At 44.2% G+C, this 20,182-nt stretch overlaps 1 protein-coding gene and 2 long non-coding RNA genes across 6 annotated transcripts in view; all 3 read right to left on the bottom strand.

Annotated features, from left to right (window-relative positions):
* Positions 1-7,835: 7,835 nt before the first annotated feature.
* LOC123744243 (uncharacterized) lies at positions 7,836-10,956 on the bottom strand. Of its 3 annotated transcripts, none has more exons than XR_006770838.1 (2): positions 10,786-10,956; positions 7,836-9,347 (listed from the first exon to the last, which is right to left on the bottom strand). It is a non-coding gene; the product is annotated as an uncharacterized lncRNA (long non-coding RNA). The 3 variants fall into 3 exon arrangements; XR_006770836.1 differs by having other exon boundaries at positions 7,836-9,520; XR_006770839.1 differs by lacking the exon at positions 10,786-10,956 and adding an exon at positions 9,521-9,557.
* Positions 10,957-12,003: 1,047 nt separating this feature from the next.
* Positions 12,004-13,247, bottom strand: LOC123744294 (uncharacterized). The gene is made up of 3 exons (XR_006770874.1): positions 13,001-13,247; positions 12,501-12,757; positions 12,004-12,210 (listed from the first exon to the last, which is right to left on the bottom strand). It is a non-coding gene; the product is annotated as an uncharacterized lncRNA (long non-coding RNA).
* Positions 13,248-13,902: 655 nt separating this feature from the next.
* Positions 13,903-20,182, bottom strand: part of LOC106597193 (uncharacterized) — a 52,365-nt gene continuing 46,085 nt past the window's right edge. Inside the window, exons 3-4 of one of the 2 annotated variants that reach the window (XM_045723061.1) lie at positions 14,862-15,294; positions 13,903-13,973 (exon numbers count right to left, since the gene is read on the bottom strand). In XM_045723061.1, coding sequence (XP_045579017.1) covers positions 13,968-13,973; positions 14,862-15,294 — 439 coding nt within the window. In that variant the 3' untranslated portion in view covers positions 13,903-13,967. The remainder of the gene's footprint in view (positions 13,974-14,861; positions 15,295-20,182) is intronic. The other variant, XM_045723060.1, reaches the window with a different exon arrangement.

Raw genomic sequence — 20,182 nt, forward strand, 5'->3', positions numbered from 1 at the left:
CACTTCCTACGGCTCCCATAGGCTCTCAGAACCCGGGAAAAAGCTGAATGATGTCGAGGCAGCCCCTGGCTGAAAAACATTAGCGCCTTTGGTAAGTGGTCTATCAGAGGACAATGAGACTGAGGCGCGTGCACGAGGCGACCCCATGTTTTTATTTTCTCTCTCTTTGAATGTAAACACGGTTTCCCGGTCGGAATATTATCGCTTTTACGCGAAAAATGGCATAAAAATGTATTTTAAACAGCGGTTGACATGCTTCGAAGTACGTCACCCTTCTTTACACTTCGGATAGTGTCTTGAACGCATGAACAAAACAGAGGATATTTGAACATAACTATGGATTAAACCAACATTTGTTATTGAAGTATAAGTCCTGGGAGTGCATTCTGACAAAGAACAGCAAAGGTAATAACATTTTTCTTATAGTAAATCTGACTTTGGTGAGGGCTAAACTTGGTGGGTGTCTAAATAGCTAGCCCTGTGATGCTGGGCTATCTACTTAGAATATTGCAAAATGTGCTTTCACCGAAAAGCTATTTTAAAATCGGACATAGCGAGTGCATAGAGGAGTTCTGTATCTATAATTCTTAAAATAATTGTTATGTTTTTTGTGAACGTTTATCGTGAGTAATTTAGTAAATTCACCGGAAGTTTGCGGGGGGGTATGCTAGTTCTGAACGTCACATGCTAATGTAAAAAGCTGTTTTTTTTATATAAATATGAACTTGATTGAACAAAACATGCATGTATTGTATAACATAATGTCCTAGGATTGTCATCTGATGAAGATCATCAAAGGTTAGTGCTGTATTTAGCTGTGGTTTGGGTTTATGTGACATTGTATGCTAGCTTGAAAAATGGGTGTCTGATTATTTCTGGCTGGGTACTCTGCTGACATAATCGAATCTTTTCCTTTTGTTGTAAAGCCTTTTTGAAATCGGACAGTGTGGTTAGATTAACGAGAGTCTTGTCTTTAAAATGGTGTAAAATAGTCATATGTTTGAGAAATTGAAATAATAGCATTTCTAAGGTATTTGAATAACGCGCCTACAGGATTCCACTGGCTGTTACGTAGGTGGGACGATTTCGTCCCACCTTCCCTAGAGAGGTTAAACTTCCCCATCTCATTCTGTCCTTCTGTGTTGTTAAAACATTCATACGGTTGTGTATAATCTATTCGATACACATATGGGGCCTCTACCTTTTGTGCTTCCACCCATACATCCAATTCTTGACACTATTTTCCCCAGCCAGTTTGGTTGTAATATCTTTGATTATATGGATTACCCAAATATGACAAACATTCAGCTGGACAATAAGGCCTTTCTGATCTACTCAAATAACCAAAGTTTTTATTAACATAGAGAGAGCCTGGTAACATTAAAAGGGTGAGGAACATAACCATATTTCAGTAATCCAACCAGCTGAAAATATGCGCTGGTACTTAAGGAATATGATGTCAGATCAGTTGTCGTCAGACATTATTACTGATGATAGGATGACATAAACTGTATCTTGGAAAGTCTACACATTCTAGTTATCAGATTCACATGGAATTGTTGTGCAATTTAAATGTTTAAATATGAAACTATTTGTGAAAAGATTAAATGTAATTTTAGCTTCTAAATGAGAGAATGGTTTACATAAAGTAAAAACTCTGCTCACTCAGTGGCCCCGTCCAAGTGAACAGACATTGGTTGCAAACTATGAAACACGCCCTTCTCTCCCACCACGACATAAGCCCCTTTACGAAAATATCAACTGTTGTTCCCGAGGACGTGAGGACTTCTGTCCCTGCGTTAAAAGGGCTAATATCAACTACAGAACTAAGCCAACCTCGGGGTGAGCTCTGGTTGCGAAACGGTTGAACAACCATAACCTAACGAAATTAGCATCGTTTTCCGAGGACATGAGGACTGCTGTCCATACGTTAAAAAGGGCGAATTTCAATGTGGAGGTGACGATTGACACGCTGGAAAGATTAATTTCGACTTTACCAGCCAGAATATTGCATGAGCTAAAAGTATGGCAACTTGTTATGAACTTTGACCTCTTATTCACTAAAGAAGAGATTCCTCCTAGCTGTTGAGATAGCGGCAGCAGCAGCTGTAAACGTGGGCTAGGAAAGGACGGACAAAGTATCTGTTCTACCACACTACGACGGTACTACAACATGTCCACTTTACCACCAGACATTCTTCAGAGGACAAGAGATCTATGCTGGGCAACCCAGCCTTCCATTGATGACCAATCTATCGAAGCGCAGCTCAGAGTAAATATTTCTTGCATTTTCCTTTTTCAGATGGGCGGTTATTTAGAATGTATAAGATTCTGTATTTACGATAGCATAGCTTCACAAGGTCTGATCAGAGACCCAATCCTTTTGTTCCTTAGTCTTCCCGCTTTCATTCAAACTCAACCCCCTTTCTTTGTGTAACTAGCCGTCATATCGGTTCCGTCCACCAGGGATGTTTTCTTGTATGATATAATTAGTAATCAATGTATGATCCATCCTGTGTATATGTAATTCTGTGTGATTATTTATGTCACGTCCTGACCATGGTAAGCTGTTATTTTCTATGGTAGAGTAGGTCAGGGCGTGACAGGGGGGTTTTCTAGTTTCGTTTTTTTTCTATGTTGTTCTAGTTTTGTATTTCTATGTTGGGTTGTTCTAGTTTTTGTATTTCTATGTTGGGCTTTGTTTGAGATGATCTCCAATTAGAGGCAGCTGGTCATCGTTGTCTCTAATTGGAGGTCATATTTAAGTTGGTGTTTGTCCCACCTGGGTTTGTGGGAGATTCATTTTGAGTAGTGTATGTTTCACCTCTGCGTCACGGTTTGTTGTTTTTGTCATTCAGTTTATTTGTGTATTGCATAGCTTCACAGTATAAATAATATGTGGAACGACACACGCTGCACTTTGGTCCGCTCATTCCTACGACAACCGTGACAATTTAGGTATTTAGTAAATAAATAATGAAACCAAATTTGGTATTGCTGATTCAACTTGTTAGCCAGGGTTCGTGAAGACAACCAAGAATTTACAACTTTCAGATGAGACTGAATAAGGTGATGATTAATAATTGACTGCTATTGATATAAAAGATTACCAGGTCTTTAATCAGGTAATATTAATTACAGAGAAATGATTTTATAGAATAGCATGTCATTTCACTGTATCCGGCATAGCAAAGACACGACACAAGTGTCTACGGTCCTTAATCCTTTAACAGGTTTTTCATTTATGATATCACTGTTGTCAGAGAGGTGTCTGCGAGGGAGGATCTTGTTTAGGTGTCTTATTTAGAATGACGTTATAAGGGTTTATTAAGATTACTTTATTATTCTCACTGCTTTTATTTCTCCTTGTTTATTATTAATTGTATTGTTTTATTATTTTTCATATATTCTACATAACTGAGATAACCTCAGGCAAGGCTAAGTAATACATGCACATGCTTCCACACTGTATACTTAAAGGATAATTGGCTTGAGAATGGATGTTTTACTCCTTTCTTGGTAATTATGATTGGAGATGTTTGGTCCTGAGTCACCAGTGTGTATGAGAAAGTGGAGCTCAGATTGTTAAGATGGACGAGAGGTTGATTACCTCCATAGAGTTTCAGAAGGTGCTCCCCTTCTCATCTATACTGGAAAATATAATTGTGTGGAACTCTGTGAGTTCCAAAGGGGGGGTTATGTAGGTGAAAATTCATGGTTGATTTTCCAGTATCTAGACTGTTCTCCCATAAAAGTATTGAGTCAGAAAACATAGGGTTAATTAATAGACGTGTAAACAGAATAAAGGCTGAGCTCAGGAGAATGTACAGACTGGGTCAACATGGAGTTAATCACAAGACATGCAAAAGTAGAACGTAAGCAGAAAATGTATGCCTGTGCTATTATAGGCCTGAGGGAACTAATTACCTGTTCCTGTGACTAGCGTTGAGATATACAATTGCATTATGTATATATGCCTGTGCTGTTGTAGGCCTGAGGGAAATCATTTCCTGGTCCTGTGACTAGCTTTAAGGCATGTGATTCTATTGTATATGTATGTCTGTGCCATTACAGGCTTGGGGAGAGCCATTGTGTTGTCCCATGAGTATCATGGGACAGACACCTACATTTGTGTATGGATACGCCACCAATAGAATCGGTAAACAAGCAAGAATTGAGACAGAGAGATAATGGTGGCAAGAGGTCAAGGGGTGTTAATCATATACATAGAGGGGAGTGACCATGTGTGTTATCTGAAAGTGGAAACCTATAAAGCATGAGGTGGCGAATCGCATCTCTGCATGTCTGGCAGGCATATCAGTGTGGATGACGGATCACCACCTCAAGCTGAACCTCGGCAAGACGGAGCTGCTCTTCCTCCCGGGGAAGGACTGCCCGTTCCATGATTTCGCCATCACGGTTGACAACTCCCTTGTGTCCTCCTCCCAGAGTGCTAAGAACCTTGGCGTGACCCTGGACAACACCCTGTCGTTCTCCACTAACATCAAGGCGGTGACCCGATCCTGTAGGTTCATGCTCTACAACATTCGCAGAGTACGACCCTGCCTCACACAGGAAGCGGCGCAGGTCCTAATCCAGGCACTTGTCATCTCCCGTCTGGATTACTGCAACTCGCTGTTGGCTGGGCTCCCTGCCTGTGCCATTAAACCCCTACAACTCATCCAGAACGCCGCAGCCCGTCTGGTGTTCAACCTTCCCAAGTTCTCTCACGTCACCCCGCTCCTCCGCTCTCTCCACTGGCTTCCAGTTGAAGCTCGCATCCGCTACAAGACCATGGTGCTTGCCTACGGAGCCGTGAGGGGAACGGCACCTCCGTACCTTCAGGCTCTGATCAGTCCCTACACCCAAACGAGGGCACTGCGCTCATCCAGCTCTGGCCTGCTGGCCCCCTACCTCTGAGGAAGCACAGTTCCCGCTCAGCCCAGTCAAAACTGTTCGCTGCTCTGGCACCCCTATGGTGGAACAAGCTCCCTCACGACGCCAGGACAGCGGAGTCAATCACCACCTTCCGGAGACACCTGAAACCCCACCTCTTTAAGGAATACCTGGGATAGGATAAAGTAAGCCTTCTAACCCCCCCCTAAAAGATTTAGATGCACTATTGTAAAGTGGTTGTTCCACTGGATATCATAAGGTGAATGCACCAATTTGTAAGTCGCTCTGGATAAGAGCGTCTGCTAAATGACTTAAATGTAAATGTATGTCTGTGGCAAGAGAATTGAGTTGTTCCATGGAATTGCTCAGCTCTGGTACCTTGTAATAAAGTCTAATTGAATTCACAAGTTCCGGTATTGGTGAAGTATTTGATTCAATATTTTCCACAAGGAGGAGGAGCTCCAGTGGGGGTCGGTGATCGGGTGCTGCTGGCGAATAAGGGTGAACGTGGAAATCGGAAGCTGGCTGATTGTTGGGAGAACAACCTCTATATTGTTACAGAGAAGAATAGTGGTATCCACATCTTCAAGATACAAAACATGTCAACTGGCCAGGAGAAAACAGTCCACTGTAATCTGATAATGCCTGTAAACGTCTTGCCTCCCTCTGACACTGCCTTGGAGACACCTAATACGGGAGGATCACAGTGAGGAGATGGAGGACTCATCCATGAACGATATACCTGAAATGGACATGGGTGAGAGGACTAGTGCTGGAAGATGGGCCACTGGCGAGGGACCCTCAGAACTTACTATATTCTGAGGGTGCCACTGGTGGCACAAGTGTGTCAGAGCTAACATTTGGAGAATAAATGTCAGAACACTCTGAAGAAGAAAGACGTTCTGAAGATACCGCTGGCAGAACAAGATCCAGAAGCAGTCCCAGAACCTTTGACCTTGACTATCCACCTTTCCCCTCATCAATCTAAACACAATACCCCATAATGACATAGCAAAAACAGGTTTTTAGAAATGTTTGCAAAAAAAACGTAAATATCACATTTACATAAATATTCAGACCCTTTACTCAGTACTTTGCTGAAGCAGTCCAGTAATTCCTTGTCATTAACCCCTAGAGATTTGCTGCTCTGCCTTACCACTGAGCTAGTCTATAGCTAGGAACTGTGCCTCAGACTCAACAGTAAGGGTCTTACAGTAAAGTGGGCTATCCTCAGACTCAACAGTAAGGGTCTTACAGTAAAGTGGGCTATCCTCAGACTCAACAGTAAGGGCCTTACAGTAAAGTGGGCTATCCTCAGACTCAACAGTAAGGGTCTTACAGTAAAGTGGGCTATCCTCAGACTCAACAGTAAGGGTCTTACAGTAAAGTGGGCTATCCTCAGACTCAACAGTAAGGGCCTTACAGTAAAGTGGGCTATCCTTAGACTCAACAGTAAGGGTCTTACAGTAAAGTGAGCTATCCTCAGAATCAACAGTAAGGGTCTTACAGTAAAGTGGGCTATCCTCAGACTCAACAGTAAGGGTCTTACAGTAAAGTGGGCTATCCTCAGACTCAACAGTAAGGGTCTTACAGTAAAGTGGGCTATCCTCAGACTCAACAGTAAGGGCCTTACAGTAAAGTGGGCTATCCTCAGACTCAACAGTAAGGGTCTTACAGTAAAGTGGGCTATCCTCAGACTCAACAGTAAGGGTCTTACAGTAAAGTGGGCTATCCTCAGACTCAACAGTAAGGGTCTTACAGTAAAGTGGGCTATCCTCAGACTCAACAGTAAGGGTCTTACAGTAAAGTGGGCTATCCTCAGACTCAACAGTAAGGGCCTTACAGTAAAGTGGGCTATCCTCAGACTCAACAGTAAGGGTCTTACAGTAAAGTGAGCTATCCTCAGAATCAACAGTAAGGGCCTTACAGTAAAGTGGGCTATCCTCAGACTCAACAGTAAGGGTCTTACAGTAAAGTGGGCTATCCTCAGACTCAACAGTAAGGGTCTTACAGTAAAGTGGGCTATCCTCAGACTCAACAGTAAGGGTCTTACAGTAAAGTGAGCTATCCTCAGAATCAACAGTAAGGGCCTTACAGTAAAGTGGGCTATCCTCAGACTCAACAGTAAGGGTCTTACAGTAAAGTGGGCTATCCTCAGACTCAACAGTAAGGGTCTTACAGTAAAGTGGGCTATCCTCAGACTCAACAGTAAGGGTCTTACAGTAAAGTGAGCTATCCTCAGAATCAACAGTAAGGGCCTTACAGTAAAGTGGGCTATCCTCAGACTCAACAGTAAGGGTCTTACAGTAAAGTGGGCTATCCTCAGACTCAACAGTAAGGGTCTTACAGTAAAGTGGGCTATCCTCAGACTCAACAGTAAGGGTCTTACAGTAAAGTGAGCTATCCTCAGAATCAACAGTAAGGGCCTTACAGTAAAGTGGGCTATCCTCAGAATCAACAGTAAGGGTCTTACAGTAAAGTGAGCTATCCTCAGAATCAACAGTAAGGGCCGTACATTAAAGTGGGCTATCCTCAGACTCAACAGTAAGGGTCTTACAGTAAAGTGGGCTATCCTCAGAATCAACAGTAAGGGTCTTACAGTAAAGTGGGCTATCCTCAGAGCCTAATGCCTATGCTGCCTCGCCCTCACTCTATAAACCCTGCACCTCTTCAGGATGATCCAGGACCGAGTTTCTGCTGTAGAGCACTATGACGGGGTGCCCCCTGTAAACTGGGTTGGTTTAGCCCAGAATCACCCCTCTTACGACTCCTACCAATGCACTCAGTACCTATAGTCTAGTCTCAGGTTACTTTATACCAGCCACTCAGGTCTCCTCTAGACTAATTTACCAGATGCTAAAAATACTCAATTAATCAAATATTTTTTCAGAAACCGAAAGTAAACGACATGCACTTGAATGACTCTTTGATGACACAGGTTTCAGAACAATAAGGAAAGTTTATTCAAAATCCCAGAAAGAGGCATAAAAAATCCCAGATCAATCAGTCAATCACAAATCAATATCACCATCAATGATAAGCAACATCAACAGTAAATTAAATTGATAGACACCTTCAGAGCCCTTAATAACTATACCCTTATTGCCAATAAAATATGTTTTGTATTTTACAACTTTATGAGAAGCACAGTAATTAATATATAGAAAAACAGGTTCTTACCTTCTACAACTTTACATACTGTTTTTTATCTCCCCCCTCAGGATGATCAGTCCCTCAGTTGGCGTCTAAAAACTCTACCAGCTACTTTAACACACTTCTATCAATGAGGAAACCTTAAGGATCCCTCCTAGAATTTTACTTTAACTGAGAATAATACAAATCTAAATATGAGAATAATATAAATCTAAATATGAGTATAATATAAATCTAAATATGAGTATAATATAAATCTAAATATGAGTTTAATATATATAAAAATATATTTCAAGCTAAAAAGCTACAGCAGAAATCTTCTTCCATCAGTCCACAGGTTGTTGAAGCTAATAGAGAGTCGTACCCTTCTCCAGAATGATGCCTCCTTTATACCCTCCATCTTCCTTTCTGTTAACTCATTGTGGCTAACACCTGCTCCAATGATGCATTCAGTGGTTAGCACCTAATGTGGCCATCACTCAAAAGGTGCTCTTTCAGCACCCACTAACCCCCATCTTTCCTCACATAGGCAGGACGTCTAGACAGGATGCCTCCTCCTGGCTGCTCTGACCGGGGGATTCCCAAAGCAAGATAGCACCCTCAGTACACTCCATTATCATTAACTTTTAAAACATTTATTTCTAAACATGAATTTTTAAACATTAACATTCCCTTCTCAATTATAATCCCACTCGAACCTATTCTTCCCATTACTTCCTAAACAATCAACATTTTTAAAACCCTTCAACATTATACCATTTCATCATTATAACATGTCATTACCAACCTCCTACAGACCATAAGGCCTTGTCCTTTAAACCTAACCAACACAGTCTACAAGCATCGTACCTTAAAGCAACCAACATTAAAACATTCTGAACCATTTCACTGCATTACTTGAATCACCTTTTAATATCTCCCACTATATGTTTCCCAATGCTTCCAACATTTAACATATTTAACATTTTATTACTATCTTAATAAATTAATTTCTTCTTATTTTCTTTAATCAATGTCAATTCTCTCAGAATGTTCATTCTTCTTTGAGTTCCACGTGGTGGGTGAGACTGAACCTTCTTTGTGTGTGTGTGTGTGTGTGTGTGTGTGTGTGTGTGTGTGTGTGTGTGTGTGTGTGTGTGTGTGTGTGTGTGTGTGTGTGGAGAGAGAGAGAGGGAGAGAGAGAGAGAGAGTGATTGGGGCCTTCCTAACCATGTCCTCTGTCACAGAACTGGGCCTTGCCTACTACTCTTGAAACTACTATGTCCATCTAAGACCTGATGTTTTACCAGATGTCAAACCTCTTGTCTGTCAGGAAGGGTCTTCTGTCCTGGATTCAGCCTTCTCTTCCTGGACTAAGACCTGATGTTGTTTCACCAGATCTCAAACCTCTTGTCTGTCAGGAAGGGTCTTCTGTCCTGGATTCAGCCTTCTCTTCCTGGACTAAGACCTGATGTTTTACCAGATCTCAAACCTCTTGTCTGTCAGGAAGGGTCTTCTGTCCTGGATTCCCTTCTCTTCCGGAACCCGTTTTACCAGATCTCAAACCCTTGTCTGTCAGGAAGGGCTTCTGTCGATTCTGTTGTTGAAGAGTCTATAGAACATGAGCAATTATTAATCATTATTATTATTATTATTCTAGTCCTGTGTGGCTCAGTTGGTAGAGTGTTTGCAGACAGTGGTTGGGGTTTCGATTCCCCCGGGGGACCAGTTCGGAGAAAAAAAAGAAAGAAAAAAAGGATGAAATGAAACTGAAATGAAACTCACTGAATAAGAGCTTCTCAAGCAATTACTAAAATGTAAATGTACATCATTAGACAACACATCTCCATCCTCCAACTGTTGCCCCCAGCAACAGACACACCCATATGATCTCACACACACACATGCTCTGCTCACCGTCACACTACACCCTTACCAGTACGGTGTGTATTGAAGTGTTGGTAGAGACCAGTTGGAGTCATTCTGTCAGTCAGAGCATCAGTGATGTCATTGTGACTCAGGCTACGAGAGAGAGAGACAGAGCGAGAGAGAGAACAAGTGAGATCGGACACCTGTCATCTAGCATCACAGACACAGAAACACACACACACAGTGAAAGCCACTCCCAGGATCTGTACTTTATGCAGGTGTGTGATCCGGGGCTGTAGGTGGTGGTCTGTGAGCTGACAGTGGCTGGGAGGTCCAGTTCTGACAGACCCTCTGAGTGTTCCAGAACCAGGGCCAGAGGATCCACAGCCCCTCTGGGTCCAGCCTCCTTGGTCTCACTGAGGTCCAGCTCCCCATCCAGGGCCTCCGCACAGGGACCTGTGTGCCTTCCCGCGAGCCCCCTCTTCAATCCCCTCACACAAAGGTCCAGCAGCTGAAGTAGCAGAGCTTGTGGGGCTGGAGAGGATACAGCAGAGACAAACATTAGCGACACAGAGTAGGTAACTCCTACTGGGATAGACTAGCTGGTCAAATGTTTGTCTTTGTGTGTCTAACTCAGCTTGACAATATGCAGGATGGGAAGAAGCCCCTCAGTGCTGCTCTGTCCTCCACCCTCACAGTCTCTTAGGATGAGCTGAAGCCTCTTGTCTGTCAGGAAGGGTCTTCTGTCCTGGATTCAGCCTTCTCTTCCTGGCTCAGACCTGATGTTTTCACCAGATCTCAAACCTCTTGTCTGTCAGGAAGGGTCTTCTGTCCTGGATTCAGCCTTCTCTCCTGGACTAAGACCTGATGTTTTACCAGATCTCAAACCTCTTGTCTGTCAGGAAGGGTCTTCTGTCCTGGATTCAGCCTTCTCTTCCTGGACTAAGACCTGATGTTTTACCAGATCTCAAACCTCTTGTCTGTCAGGAAGGGTCTTCTGTCCTGGATTCAGCCTTCTCTTCCCTGGACTAAGACCTGATGTTTTACCAGATCTCAAACCTCTTGTCCAGGAAGGGTCTTCTGTCCTGGATTCTGTTGTTGAAGAGTCTATAGAACTGATAATTATTAATCATTATTATTATTATTATTCTAGTCCTGTGTGGCTCAGTTGGTAGAGTGTTTGCAATGACAGGGTTGTGGTTTCGATTCCCACGGGGGACCAGTGCGGAGAAAAAAGAAAGAAAAAAAAGGATGAAATGAAACTGAAATGAAACTCACTGAATAAGAGCTTCTGCTAAATTACTAAAATGTAAATGTACATCATTAGACAACACATCTCCATCCTCCAACTGTTGCCCCCAGCAACAGACACACCCATATGATCTCACACACACACACATGCTCTGCTCACCGTCACACACACCCTTACCGTACGGTGTGTATTGAAGTGTTGGTAGAGACCAGTTGGAGTATTCTGTCAGTCAGAGCATCAGTGATGTCCATTGTGACTCAGGCTACGAGAGAGCAGAGCGAGAGAGAGAACAAGTGATCAGACATTTGTCTCTAGTATCACAGACACAGAAACACACACACAGTGAAAGCCACTCACTCCAGGACTTGCTTTATGCAGGTGTGTGATCAGGGGCTGTAGGTGGTGGTCGTGAGTTGACAGTGGCTGAGGTCCAGTTCTGACAGACCCTCTGAGTGTTCCAGAACCAGGGCCAGAGATCCACAGGCCTTCTGGTCCAGCCTGGTCTCACTGAGGTCCAGCTCCCCATCCAGGGCTCTGCACAGGGACTCTGTGTGCCTCAGCAGCCCCTCTTCAATCCCCTCACACACAAGGTCCAGCAGCTGAAGTAGCAGAGCTTTGCTGGGGCTGAGAGAGGACAAGAGCAGAGACAACATTATGACACAGAGTAGGTCTAACTCCTACTGATAAACTAGTTGGTCAAATGTTTGTCTTTGTGTGTCTAACCTCAGCTTGACAATATGCAGGATGGGAAGCAGCTCCCTCAGTGCTCTGTCCTCCACCTCACAGTCTCTTAGGATGAGCTGGACCTGGTTCTGGACCAGCTGGGTGCTGTGTTGGTTCTGCTTCAGAACAGAGCCGATGGCCCTGCAGTGGTCAGTGGTAGACACAGAGCCTTCTCCTGGTCCTGAGCTGACAGGTCCACAGAGGAGGAGCAGGAGAAGTCCAGCCTGTAGTGCAGAGACCTGAGCAGCCATACTGCTGTTGGTGGTGGTGGTGCCCCCTGCTGGATCTGAGAGGCAGCACAGCACTGGAGGAAACTCAGCAGTAACCTCCTGTCAACACTACAGAGTGAGAGAGAGAGACAGAGAGAGACACAGAGATGCAGAGACAGAGTATGAGAGAGGATAGAGAGAGACCTATTTTCACAGCATCACACATTAAAACACTGATAAACCACTACAACTCTGTTAGTCAGGTCAACTCCCGGGCGTTCCCCTTCAATTCCACTCCTAGCTGAGGTTAAGGTTAGTACATTACACTAAGGTTAGGGGTTAGAGGTTAAATCAGTCAGGAAAGTGGAAAGCCTCATAGTTCTATCCATTCTAGCAGGGTCAAAGAGTGGCAACTAAACCTGAGTTGGGAGACTCTGTCCAGAAGAGCAGGATGCTCTCTATCTCCCCCGGTGGTATGGAGGTCCACAGCAGGTTGACTTTGACTTGGTGGCTGTGCTGCAGGGTAAAACACAGAGCAGTACACTCCACTCTGTCCAGCTCTCTGCTGTTCAGGTTGATCCAATGGTCTGAAGACCTCAACAAACTGGACACACAGTCACTGGCTCTACTGTCATAGATCTGTCTGATGGAGGACTTTACAAAGCTGGAACTGGACCTGAACAAACATGGAGAATGGATTGTTGTGGTTATGTCTAGGTTTTATAAAGAATAACTTACATAGTAACAACTGGCTGGATAGGACATTAATAATTAACGTCTATAAATATTGAATAAAGATCTCCCACCTCTTGAATAAAAACCATAATGATATTACAGAGGACAACTCAGAACAACATGTCACTGGATAAATAGTTATTTTATTATTTCTAGAAAGTCTGAATAGAGAAAGTTCTCCCACCTCTTGAGAGTAACCCTTCCCAGAAAGGGGAGAAGATCTGAGATGTTCTTCTCTAGAAGCCCGTTCTTCCTGAGGTCCACAGTGATGTTGTGGGTTGAATGCTGCAGCAGAGAGAGAAGCACTTCCCAGTCCAGCCTGCAGGAGGTCAGGTCTCCACCAACCTTCTCCAGGAACCACTGAGTCAAGTCCTTGTCCTGAGCTTCATACACAACTACAGTCAGCTGCTGCAGAGTGTCTGAGAGTTCAGTCTAGGAGGTTGGAACATCAGGCAGTCAGAAATATGAAGAAAAACACATGAATGAAGTTACTATTTCTATTTAAAAACATCAGCTTCAGACTGACCTGAGAGAGAGAGGTCCCTGGTGACACAGCAGTGTGATGATGAGAGTGACCCTGAAACCAGAAATCAGTCAGGTCCAGACACTGAACCCTCCAGAGTCTCAGCAGGGACGCCACACTACTCAGAGCCCTGGATAACACTCTCTCTGGTGGCTGGCTGCTCTTTAGGACCAGGGTTCTGGGACAGTCAGAGGAGTAGCACCTCTCTCTGTCCTCTAACCAGTCTGAACAGTTTCACTGCCATACCCACATTCAGCCTGGAATGAAAAGACAAACCTTGTTACTTGAAACAGAGAAACCTTGTCAGATAAATACTCAGTAGGAAAATCAACTGTTCAATAGACCTGTAAAGCTGTCTTACTGAACATACCTGAGCTTGTGGAGCTTTGACTCATGTCTCAAAAGAAGTAAGGCTCCTTGGAGAGAGATCTTGCTGGGGTGAGAGTGAGGTCCACTCTGGAGGCACAGAGACCCAGGACTCTCCCCACAGACCTGCAGGTTTTCCTGGGTAACTCTCCTCCCAGTGACAGGGTGGAGCCCAAGGCCTGGAGGAGAGGCCAACTGCTGGTCCTCCTCTCTGGACCTCACAGGAATGGATTCACACACAGTCTGGAAGAACCTGTCATCATCACACCTGAAACAGCAAAACATGGGGACATCGAATCAGATATTTAGGAGACAGTACACATGGATTGTTGTTTTGGCTCTGTACTCCAGCACTTTGAAATGATACAGTGACTATGAGGTTAAAGGTCAGCTTTAATCCGAGGGTATTTTCATACATATCAGGTGAACTGTTTAGAAATTACAGCACTTTTTGTTCATACAGTGCCCTGCAATAGTTTTTCAATCCCCTTAAGACTTTTTATTGTGTTACAACCTGGAATTAAAATTCAATGAATTTGACATTTTTTGTCAAAATAAGAAATGAATGAAAAATAAAACACATAACTCTTCACCACTGACTAAATACAGAAACATCATCGTCAAACTAAGTGGAATAAACATTTGAAATATAATTTCCTGAGAAACATGGTGAAAATACCCTCCAAATTAAAGCTGACAGTTTGACCTTCAACCTCAGTCATTGTATCATGTCAAAGTGTACAGAGACAAAATAACAAATGCATCACTGATCCCAATACGTCTTCCTCACTGTACACTGAATACCTGCCTGTCATGTGGAAACACCATGTCACAGAGAAAGTTACATAATATACATGACATTTGGTTTATAGATTAGATATTCTGAATATAAAGGTTCAGGTTTAATATTACAACATTTCTCAAAGATAAAATTCACAAGATTTCTAAAAGACAAATGTCTAGCATCACATAATTTAGATAAATTAACAATATATCTGTAATATTTAAGTAATGCAACATATTTGTTATGTCAGGAAATGGGCTGATAAATGTTACCAGATTCACCAACACTAGACGTTTTATATGTCAAATGTTTCTACAAGATAATAAACCACTAGCATCACATAATCACTAACCACCACATGTTCAGACTCACCTCAGCTGTGAGATGTAGGACAGACACTGAAGGAAACTCCTCCACTTCACTCTCTTCATCTGACCAGCCCTTCAGCTCTACTGGTTTCTTCTCTGGTTGGAGTTTCAGCACTTCTAGGAGGAGGGAGGCCTTTCTCTCTGAGAGGTCTATGGACCAGACTGCAGGAGCTGACTGGTAAACTGGCTGTAATGCTGGAAGGACACTCCTGCCTGTTTGAGTCTCATAGTCCTTCACATGTGAGTACAGATCCAGCAGGAAATTACTCTGTTTAGAATTGTCTCCATAGTCAAAAGGAAAGGTGCTGTAAGTCCACACTGATGATACCAGCTTCAGTGTCTTCTCTCCTGTCTGCTCCTCCCACTCTGCTGCTTGAGACAGGAGATCCACCAGGAACTTGATCTGCTTTGAGGGATCAGACCTCCGTGGACAGAAACTGCAACAAGGACAGTAACAGCTGATTCAGACATGGATGAACACATGAAACCAGTCATAGTTAAAGATATATGAAGTAGTTATACATTTACATAATGTGCTTTGGTTATATGTTAAAGTACTTCATTTTAGAGACATTCACATGATTTATCTGTGACATTTAGTAATGCAACATTAGTTATGTCAGGAAATGGGCTGATAAATGTTCCCAGATTCACCAACATGTGTAGTTTTATACGAGCCTTCACCGTGTGCTGCCACTTTGCATCAGCAGTCAGAAAGGAGACTCTCTGGGGGCAGTTTGATAGTGTGATGCTGCACAACTCTGGTTTTTCTCTCTTCTCTCTCCCCTCTCTCTCTCTTATCTCTACTCACTCTCACCTCTCTTTCTCTCTCTCTTCCCTCACTCCTCTCACCATCTCTTTCTCTCTCTCTTCCCTCATTCTCTAACACTTCCCTCACTCTCTCTCTCTTCCCTCACTCACTCTCTCTCTCTTTCTCTCTTCCCTCACTCACTCTCTTTCTCTCTCTCTCACTCACACTCACTCACTCACTCACACACTCACTCACTCACTCACCTTCCTCACTCACTCCACTCACTCACTTTCACTCACTCACTCACTCACTGACCTTTCCTTCTCTCTCTCTTCTCTCTCTTCCCTATCTCTTCTGTCTCATCCCTCACTCTCTCTCGCTTCATTCTCTCTCTATCTCTCTCTCTTTCACTCTCTCTCTCTCTTCCCTCACTCTCTCGGTCTCTCTTCCCTCACTCTCTCGGTCTCTCTTCCCTCACTATCTCAGTCTCTCTCTATCTCTTCCCTCACTCACTCTCACCCCCTCACTTTCTCTTTCCTCACTCTCTCCCTCTTCCCTCACTCTCTCCTCTTCCCTCACTCTCTCCCTCCTTCCCTCAGTCTCTCATACTGTCTCTTATCCCTCACTCACTCTCTCCCATCCCTCTCTCCTCACTCCCTCTTCCCTCACTCTCTCTCTTTTCTCACTCTCTCTCTCCTTACTCTTTTTCTCTTCCCTCACTCTATCTTACCTCACTCTCTCTTCCCTCATTCTCCCTCTTCTCTTCTCACACTCACTCTCTCTCTCTTCCCACACTCTCACTCTCTCTCTCTCTCTCATTCTCTTCCCTCACTCTCTCTCTTCCCCTCACTCTCTCTCTCTTTCCCTAACTCTCTCTCTCTTGCCTCACTCTCTCTCTCTTCTCACTATCTCTCTCATCCCTCACTCTCTCTCCCATCCCTCACTCTCTTTTCACTATCTCTCTCCTCACTCCTCTTCCCTCACTCTCTCTCTCTTCCCTTACTCTCTCTCTTCCCTCTCTCTTTCTTCCCCTCTCTCTCTCTCTCCCTCACTCTCTCCCCTCTCTCTCTTCCCTCACTCATCTCTCTCCTCTTCCCTCATTCTCTCTCTCTTCTCAAACTCACTCTCTCTCTCCCTCACTCTCTCCCTCTCTATTCCCTCATTCTCTCTCTCTTCCATCACTCTCTCTCTCTTCCTCTCTCTCTCTCTTTTCCCTCACTCCCTCTCTCTCTTCCGTCACGCTCTCTCTCATCCCCTAACTCACTCGCTCTCTTCCCTCCACTACCTCTCTCATTTCCCTCTCTTCCCTCACTCTCTCTCTTCACACCATTTCTCTCTCTCTTCCCTCACTCTCTCTCTCTCTTCCCTCACCCTCTCTCTCTTCCCTCATTCTCTCTCTTCTCACTCTCTCTCTCTTCCCTCACACCCTCTCTTTTCTTCCCTCACGCTCTCTCTCTCTTCCCTCACTCTCTCTTTCCTCACTCTCTCTCTTCCCCTCACACTCTCTCTCTCTTCCCTCACTCTCTCTTTCCTCACTCTCTCTATTCCCTCCCTCTATCTCTCTACCCTCCCTCTTTCTCTCTCTTCCCCTCACTTTCTCTATCCCTCACTCTCTCCATTCACTCTCTCTCTTCCCTTACTCTCTCGCTCTCTCTTCCATCATTCTCTCCCTCTCTCCCCTCACTCTCTCTCTCTTCCCCCCTCTCTCTCTTCCCCCCACTCCCTCTCTCTCTTCCCTTACTCTCTCTCTCTCTCTTCCCTCACTCTCTCTCTCATCCCTCACTCACTCTCATCCCTCACTACCTCTCTTCCCCTCACTACCTCTCTCATTTCCCTCTCTTCCCTCACTCTCTCTCTCTTCACACCATCTCTCTCTCTCCCCTCACTCTCTCTCTCTTCCCTCACTCTCTCTCCCCTTCCGACACCCTCTCTCCCTTCCCGCGAAGCACCCTCTTCTCTTCCTCATTCTCTCTCTCTCTTCCCTCATTCTCTCTTTCTCTTCCCTCACTCTCTCTCCCTCTCTCCCCTCTCTCTCCCTCTCTCCCCTCACTCTCTCTCTTCCCTCATTCCCCCTCACTCTCATTTCCTCATTCTCCCTCTCTCATTTCCTCATTCTCCCTCTCTATTTCCCTCTTCTCTCTCTCTCTCTCTACTCTCCTCCTCACTCTCTCCAGTGCTTTACACTGCAGCAGTCTTTATTGTTTTCAATGCTCGTCCCTTTGAGGTTCAGCATCGCTGGACTATTATCGCCCTGCCAGATGTATTTGGGTTGACATTTTAGTTAACCTCTTGGGGCTAGGTGGGACGCTAGGCGTGCCACCTGTGGTGCACTCCATCAACAGCAGGTGCATTTTCAGAGCTGACAAAATTTGAATCCAAATAAATGCTCAAAATTCAAATTTTCAAAAAAATACAACTATGTTACACCATTTTGAAAGATAAACATCTCCTTAATCTAACCACGTTTCACGATTTCAAAAGGTTTTACGGGGCGAAAGCATGATAATTTAGAGTATGTTAGGACAGTACATTTACAGAGTTGTGTAATGTTTTGTCAAGTCAGCACAGGGTCACCAAACCATAAAACCAGCTAAAATGATACACTAACCTTTTACAATCTCCATCAGATGACACTCCTAGGACATTATGTTGGAAACGATTGCATGCTTTTGTTCTATCAAGTTCATATTTATATACAAAAACAGCGTTTACTATGGCATTGATGTTGAGGAAATGTTTACCCTCAATAACCGAGTCAAGTCATCACAAGATTAATAATTAAATTAGAAAACATTGGTAAAATGTTATATTGTCATTTAAAGAATTATAGATTTACATCTTTTGAACGCAATCAACTTGCCAGATTTAAAAATAACCTTACTGAGGAAATCACACTTTGCAATAATCTGAGCACTGTGCCCAGAAAAATACTCGTTGTTGAGTTTTGTGCACTTCTAGGAGGAGGGAGGCTCTTTCGGAGAGGTCTATGACCCAGCCTCAGGAGCTCGACTGGTAACCTGTGTAATGCTGGGAAGGACACTCCTGCCCTGCTGAGTCTCATACAGTCCTTCACATGTGAGCACAGATCCAGCAGGAAATCACATTGAATTGATCTATGTCATCATTGGAAAAGGAAGGTGGCTGAAGTAGCACACCGATGATACTAGCTTGAGTGTCTTCTCTCCTGTTGCTTCTTGCTGCTTGGAGAAGGAGATCCACCAGAACTTGATCCGCTTTGAGGGATCAGACCTCCTGTGATAGAATCTACAACAGCGACTGCAACAGCTGATTCAGACATGGATGAACACATGAAACCAGTCAGAGTTAAAGATATATGAAGAAGTTATACATTTACTAATGTGCTTTGGTTATATACAAGAGCCTGTTTAGAGACATTCTCATGATTTATCTGTGACATTTAGCAATGTAACATATAGTGATGTCGGGAAATGGGCTGATAAATAATCCCAGATTCACCAACATGTGTTTACACGAGCCTTCACCGCGTGCTGCCACTTTGCATCAGCAGTCAGAAAGTGAGACTCTTGGGTTGATAGTGATGCCAGCACAACACTTGGTTTGTTTTCCTCTTCCTCACTCACCGTTCTCACTTCTCTCTTATCTCACAGACTCTCTCTTCCCACACTCACTCACTTTCTCTCTCTTCCCACACTCCACTTCACTACCTCTCTCTCTTCCCACAACTTACTCACTCTCTCTCTCTTCCTTCACTCACTCTCTCTCCCTCTTCCATCACTCACTCACTCTCTCTCTTTCCTCACTCTTCTCACTCTCTCCTCCTTCATCTAACTCTTTCCCTCTTCCCTCACTCTCTCAATTCCCATCTCGTCTTACTTCCCTTTCACTCACTACCTCTCCTTCTCACTCACTCTTTCTTCACTTTCTCTCTTCTCACTCCTCTCTTCCCTCACTCCATCCCCTCTCTTACCTCACACTCTCTCTCTTCCCACACTCACTTTCCTCTCTCTTCCCCTCACCTTCACACTTCTCTCTTCCCACACTTTCACTTACTCTCTTCCCTCACCTTACTTACCTTCCTCACCATTCTCTGCCTATTCACTTCACTCTCTCTCTTCCTCCCTCTTACTCACTCTCTCTCTCTTCCATCACTTACTCTTCTCTCATTGTCTACTCTCTCTCTCTTCCCTCACTCACTTTCTCTCTTCACTCATTCCCCTCACCTGCCGTCTCTCTCCCCTCACCCGCTCTCTCTTCTCCCCTCACTCGCTCTCTCTCTCCTCACTGGGCCTTTCTCTCTCCCCCTCATTCACTCCTGGTCCCACTCACTCTCTTCCCTCATTCACTCTCTCTCTCTCTTTCCTCATTCACTTCCTCCCTCTCTTCTCCTCACTCACTTTCTCTTCTCTTCCCTCACTCACCCTCTCTCTCTCCTCTTCCCTCTCTCTCTCTCTCTCTCTCTCCTCCCTCACTCTCTCCTCTTCTCTCACTCTCACTCTCTCTCCCACTCACACTCACTCTCTCTCTCTCCTCACTCTCTCTCTCTCCTCACTCACTCTCTCCCCACACTCACTCACTCTCTCTCTCACACTCTC

This window comes from Salmo salar, chromosome ssa08 (assembly GCF_905237065.1).
Source record: "Salmo salar chromosome ssa08, Ssal_v3.1, whole genome shotgun sequence".
Classification (NCBI taxonomy): domain Eukaryota; kingdom Metazoa; phylum Chordata; class Actinopteri; order Salmoniformes; family Salmonidae; genus Salmo; species Salmo salar.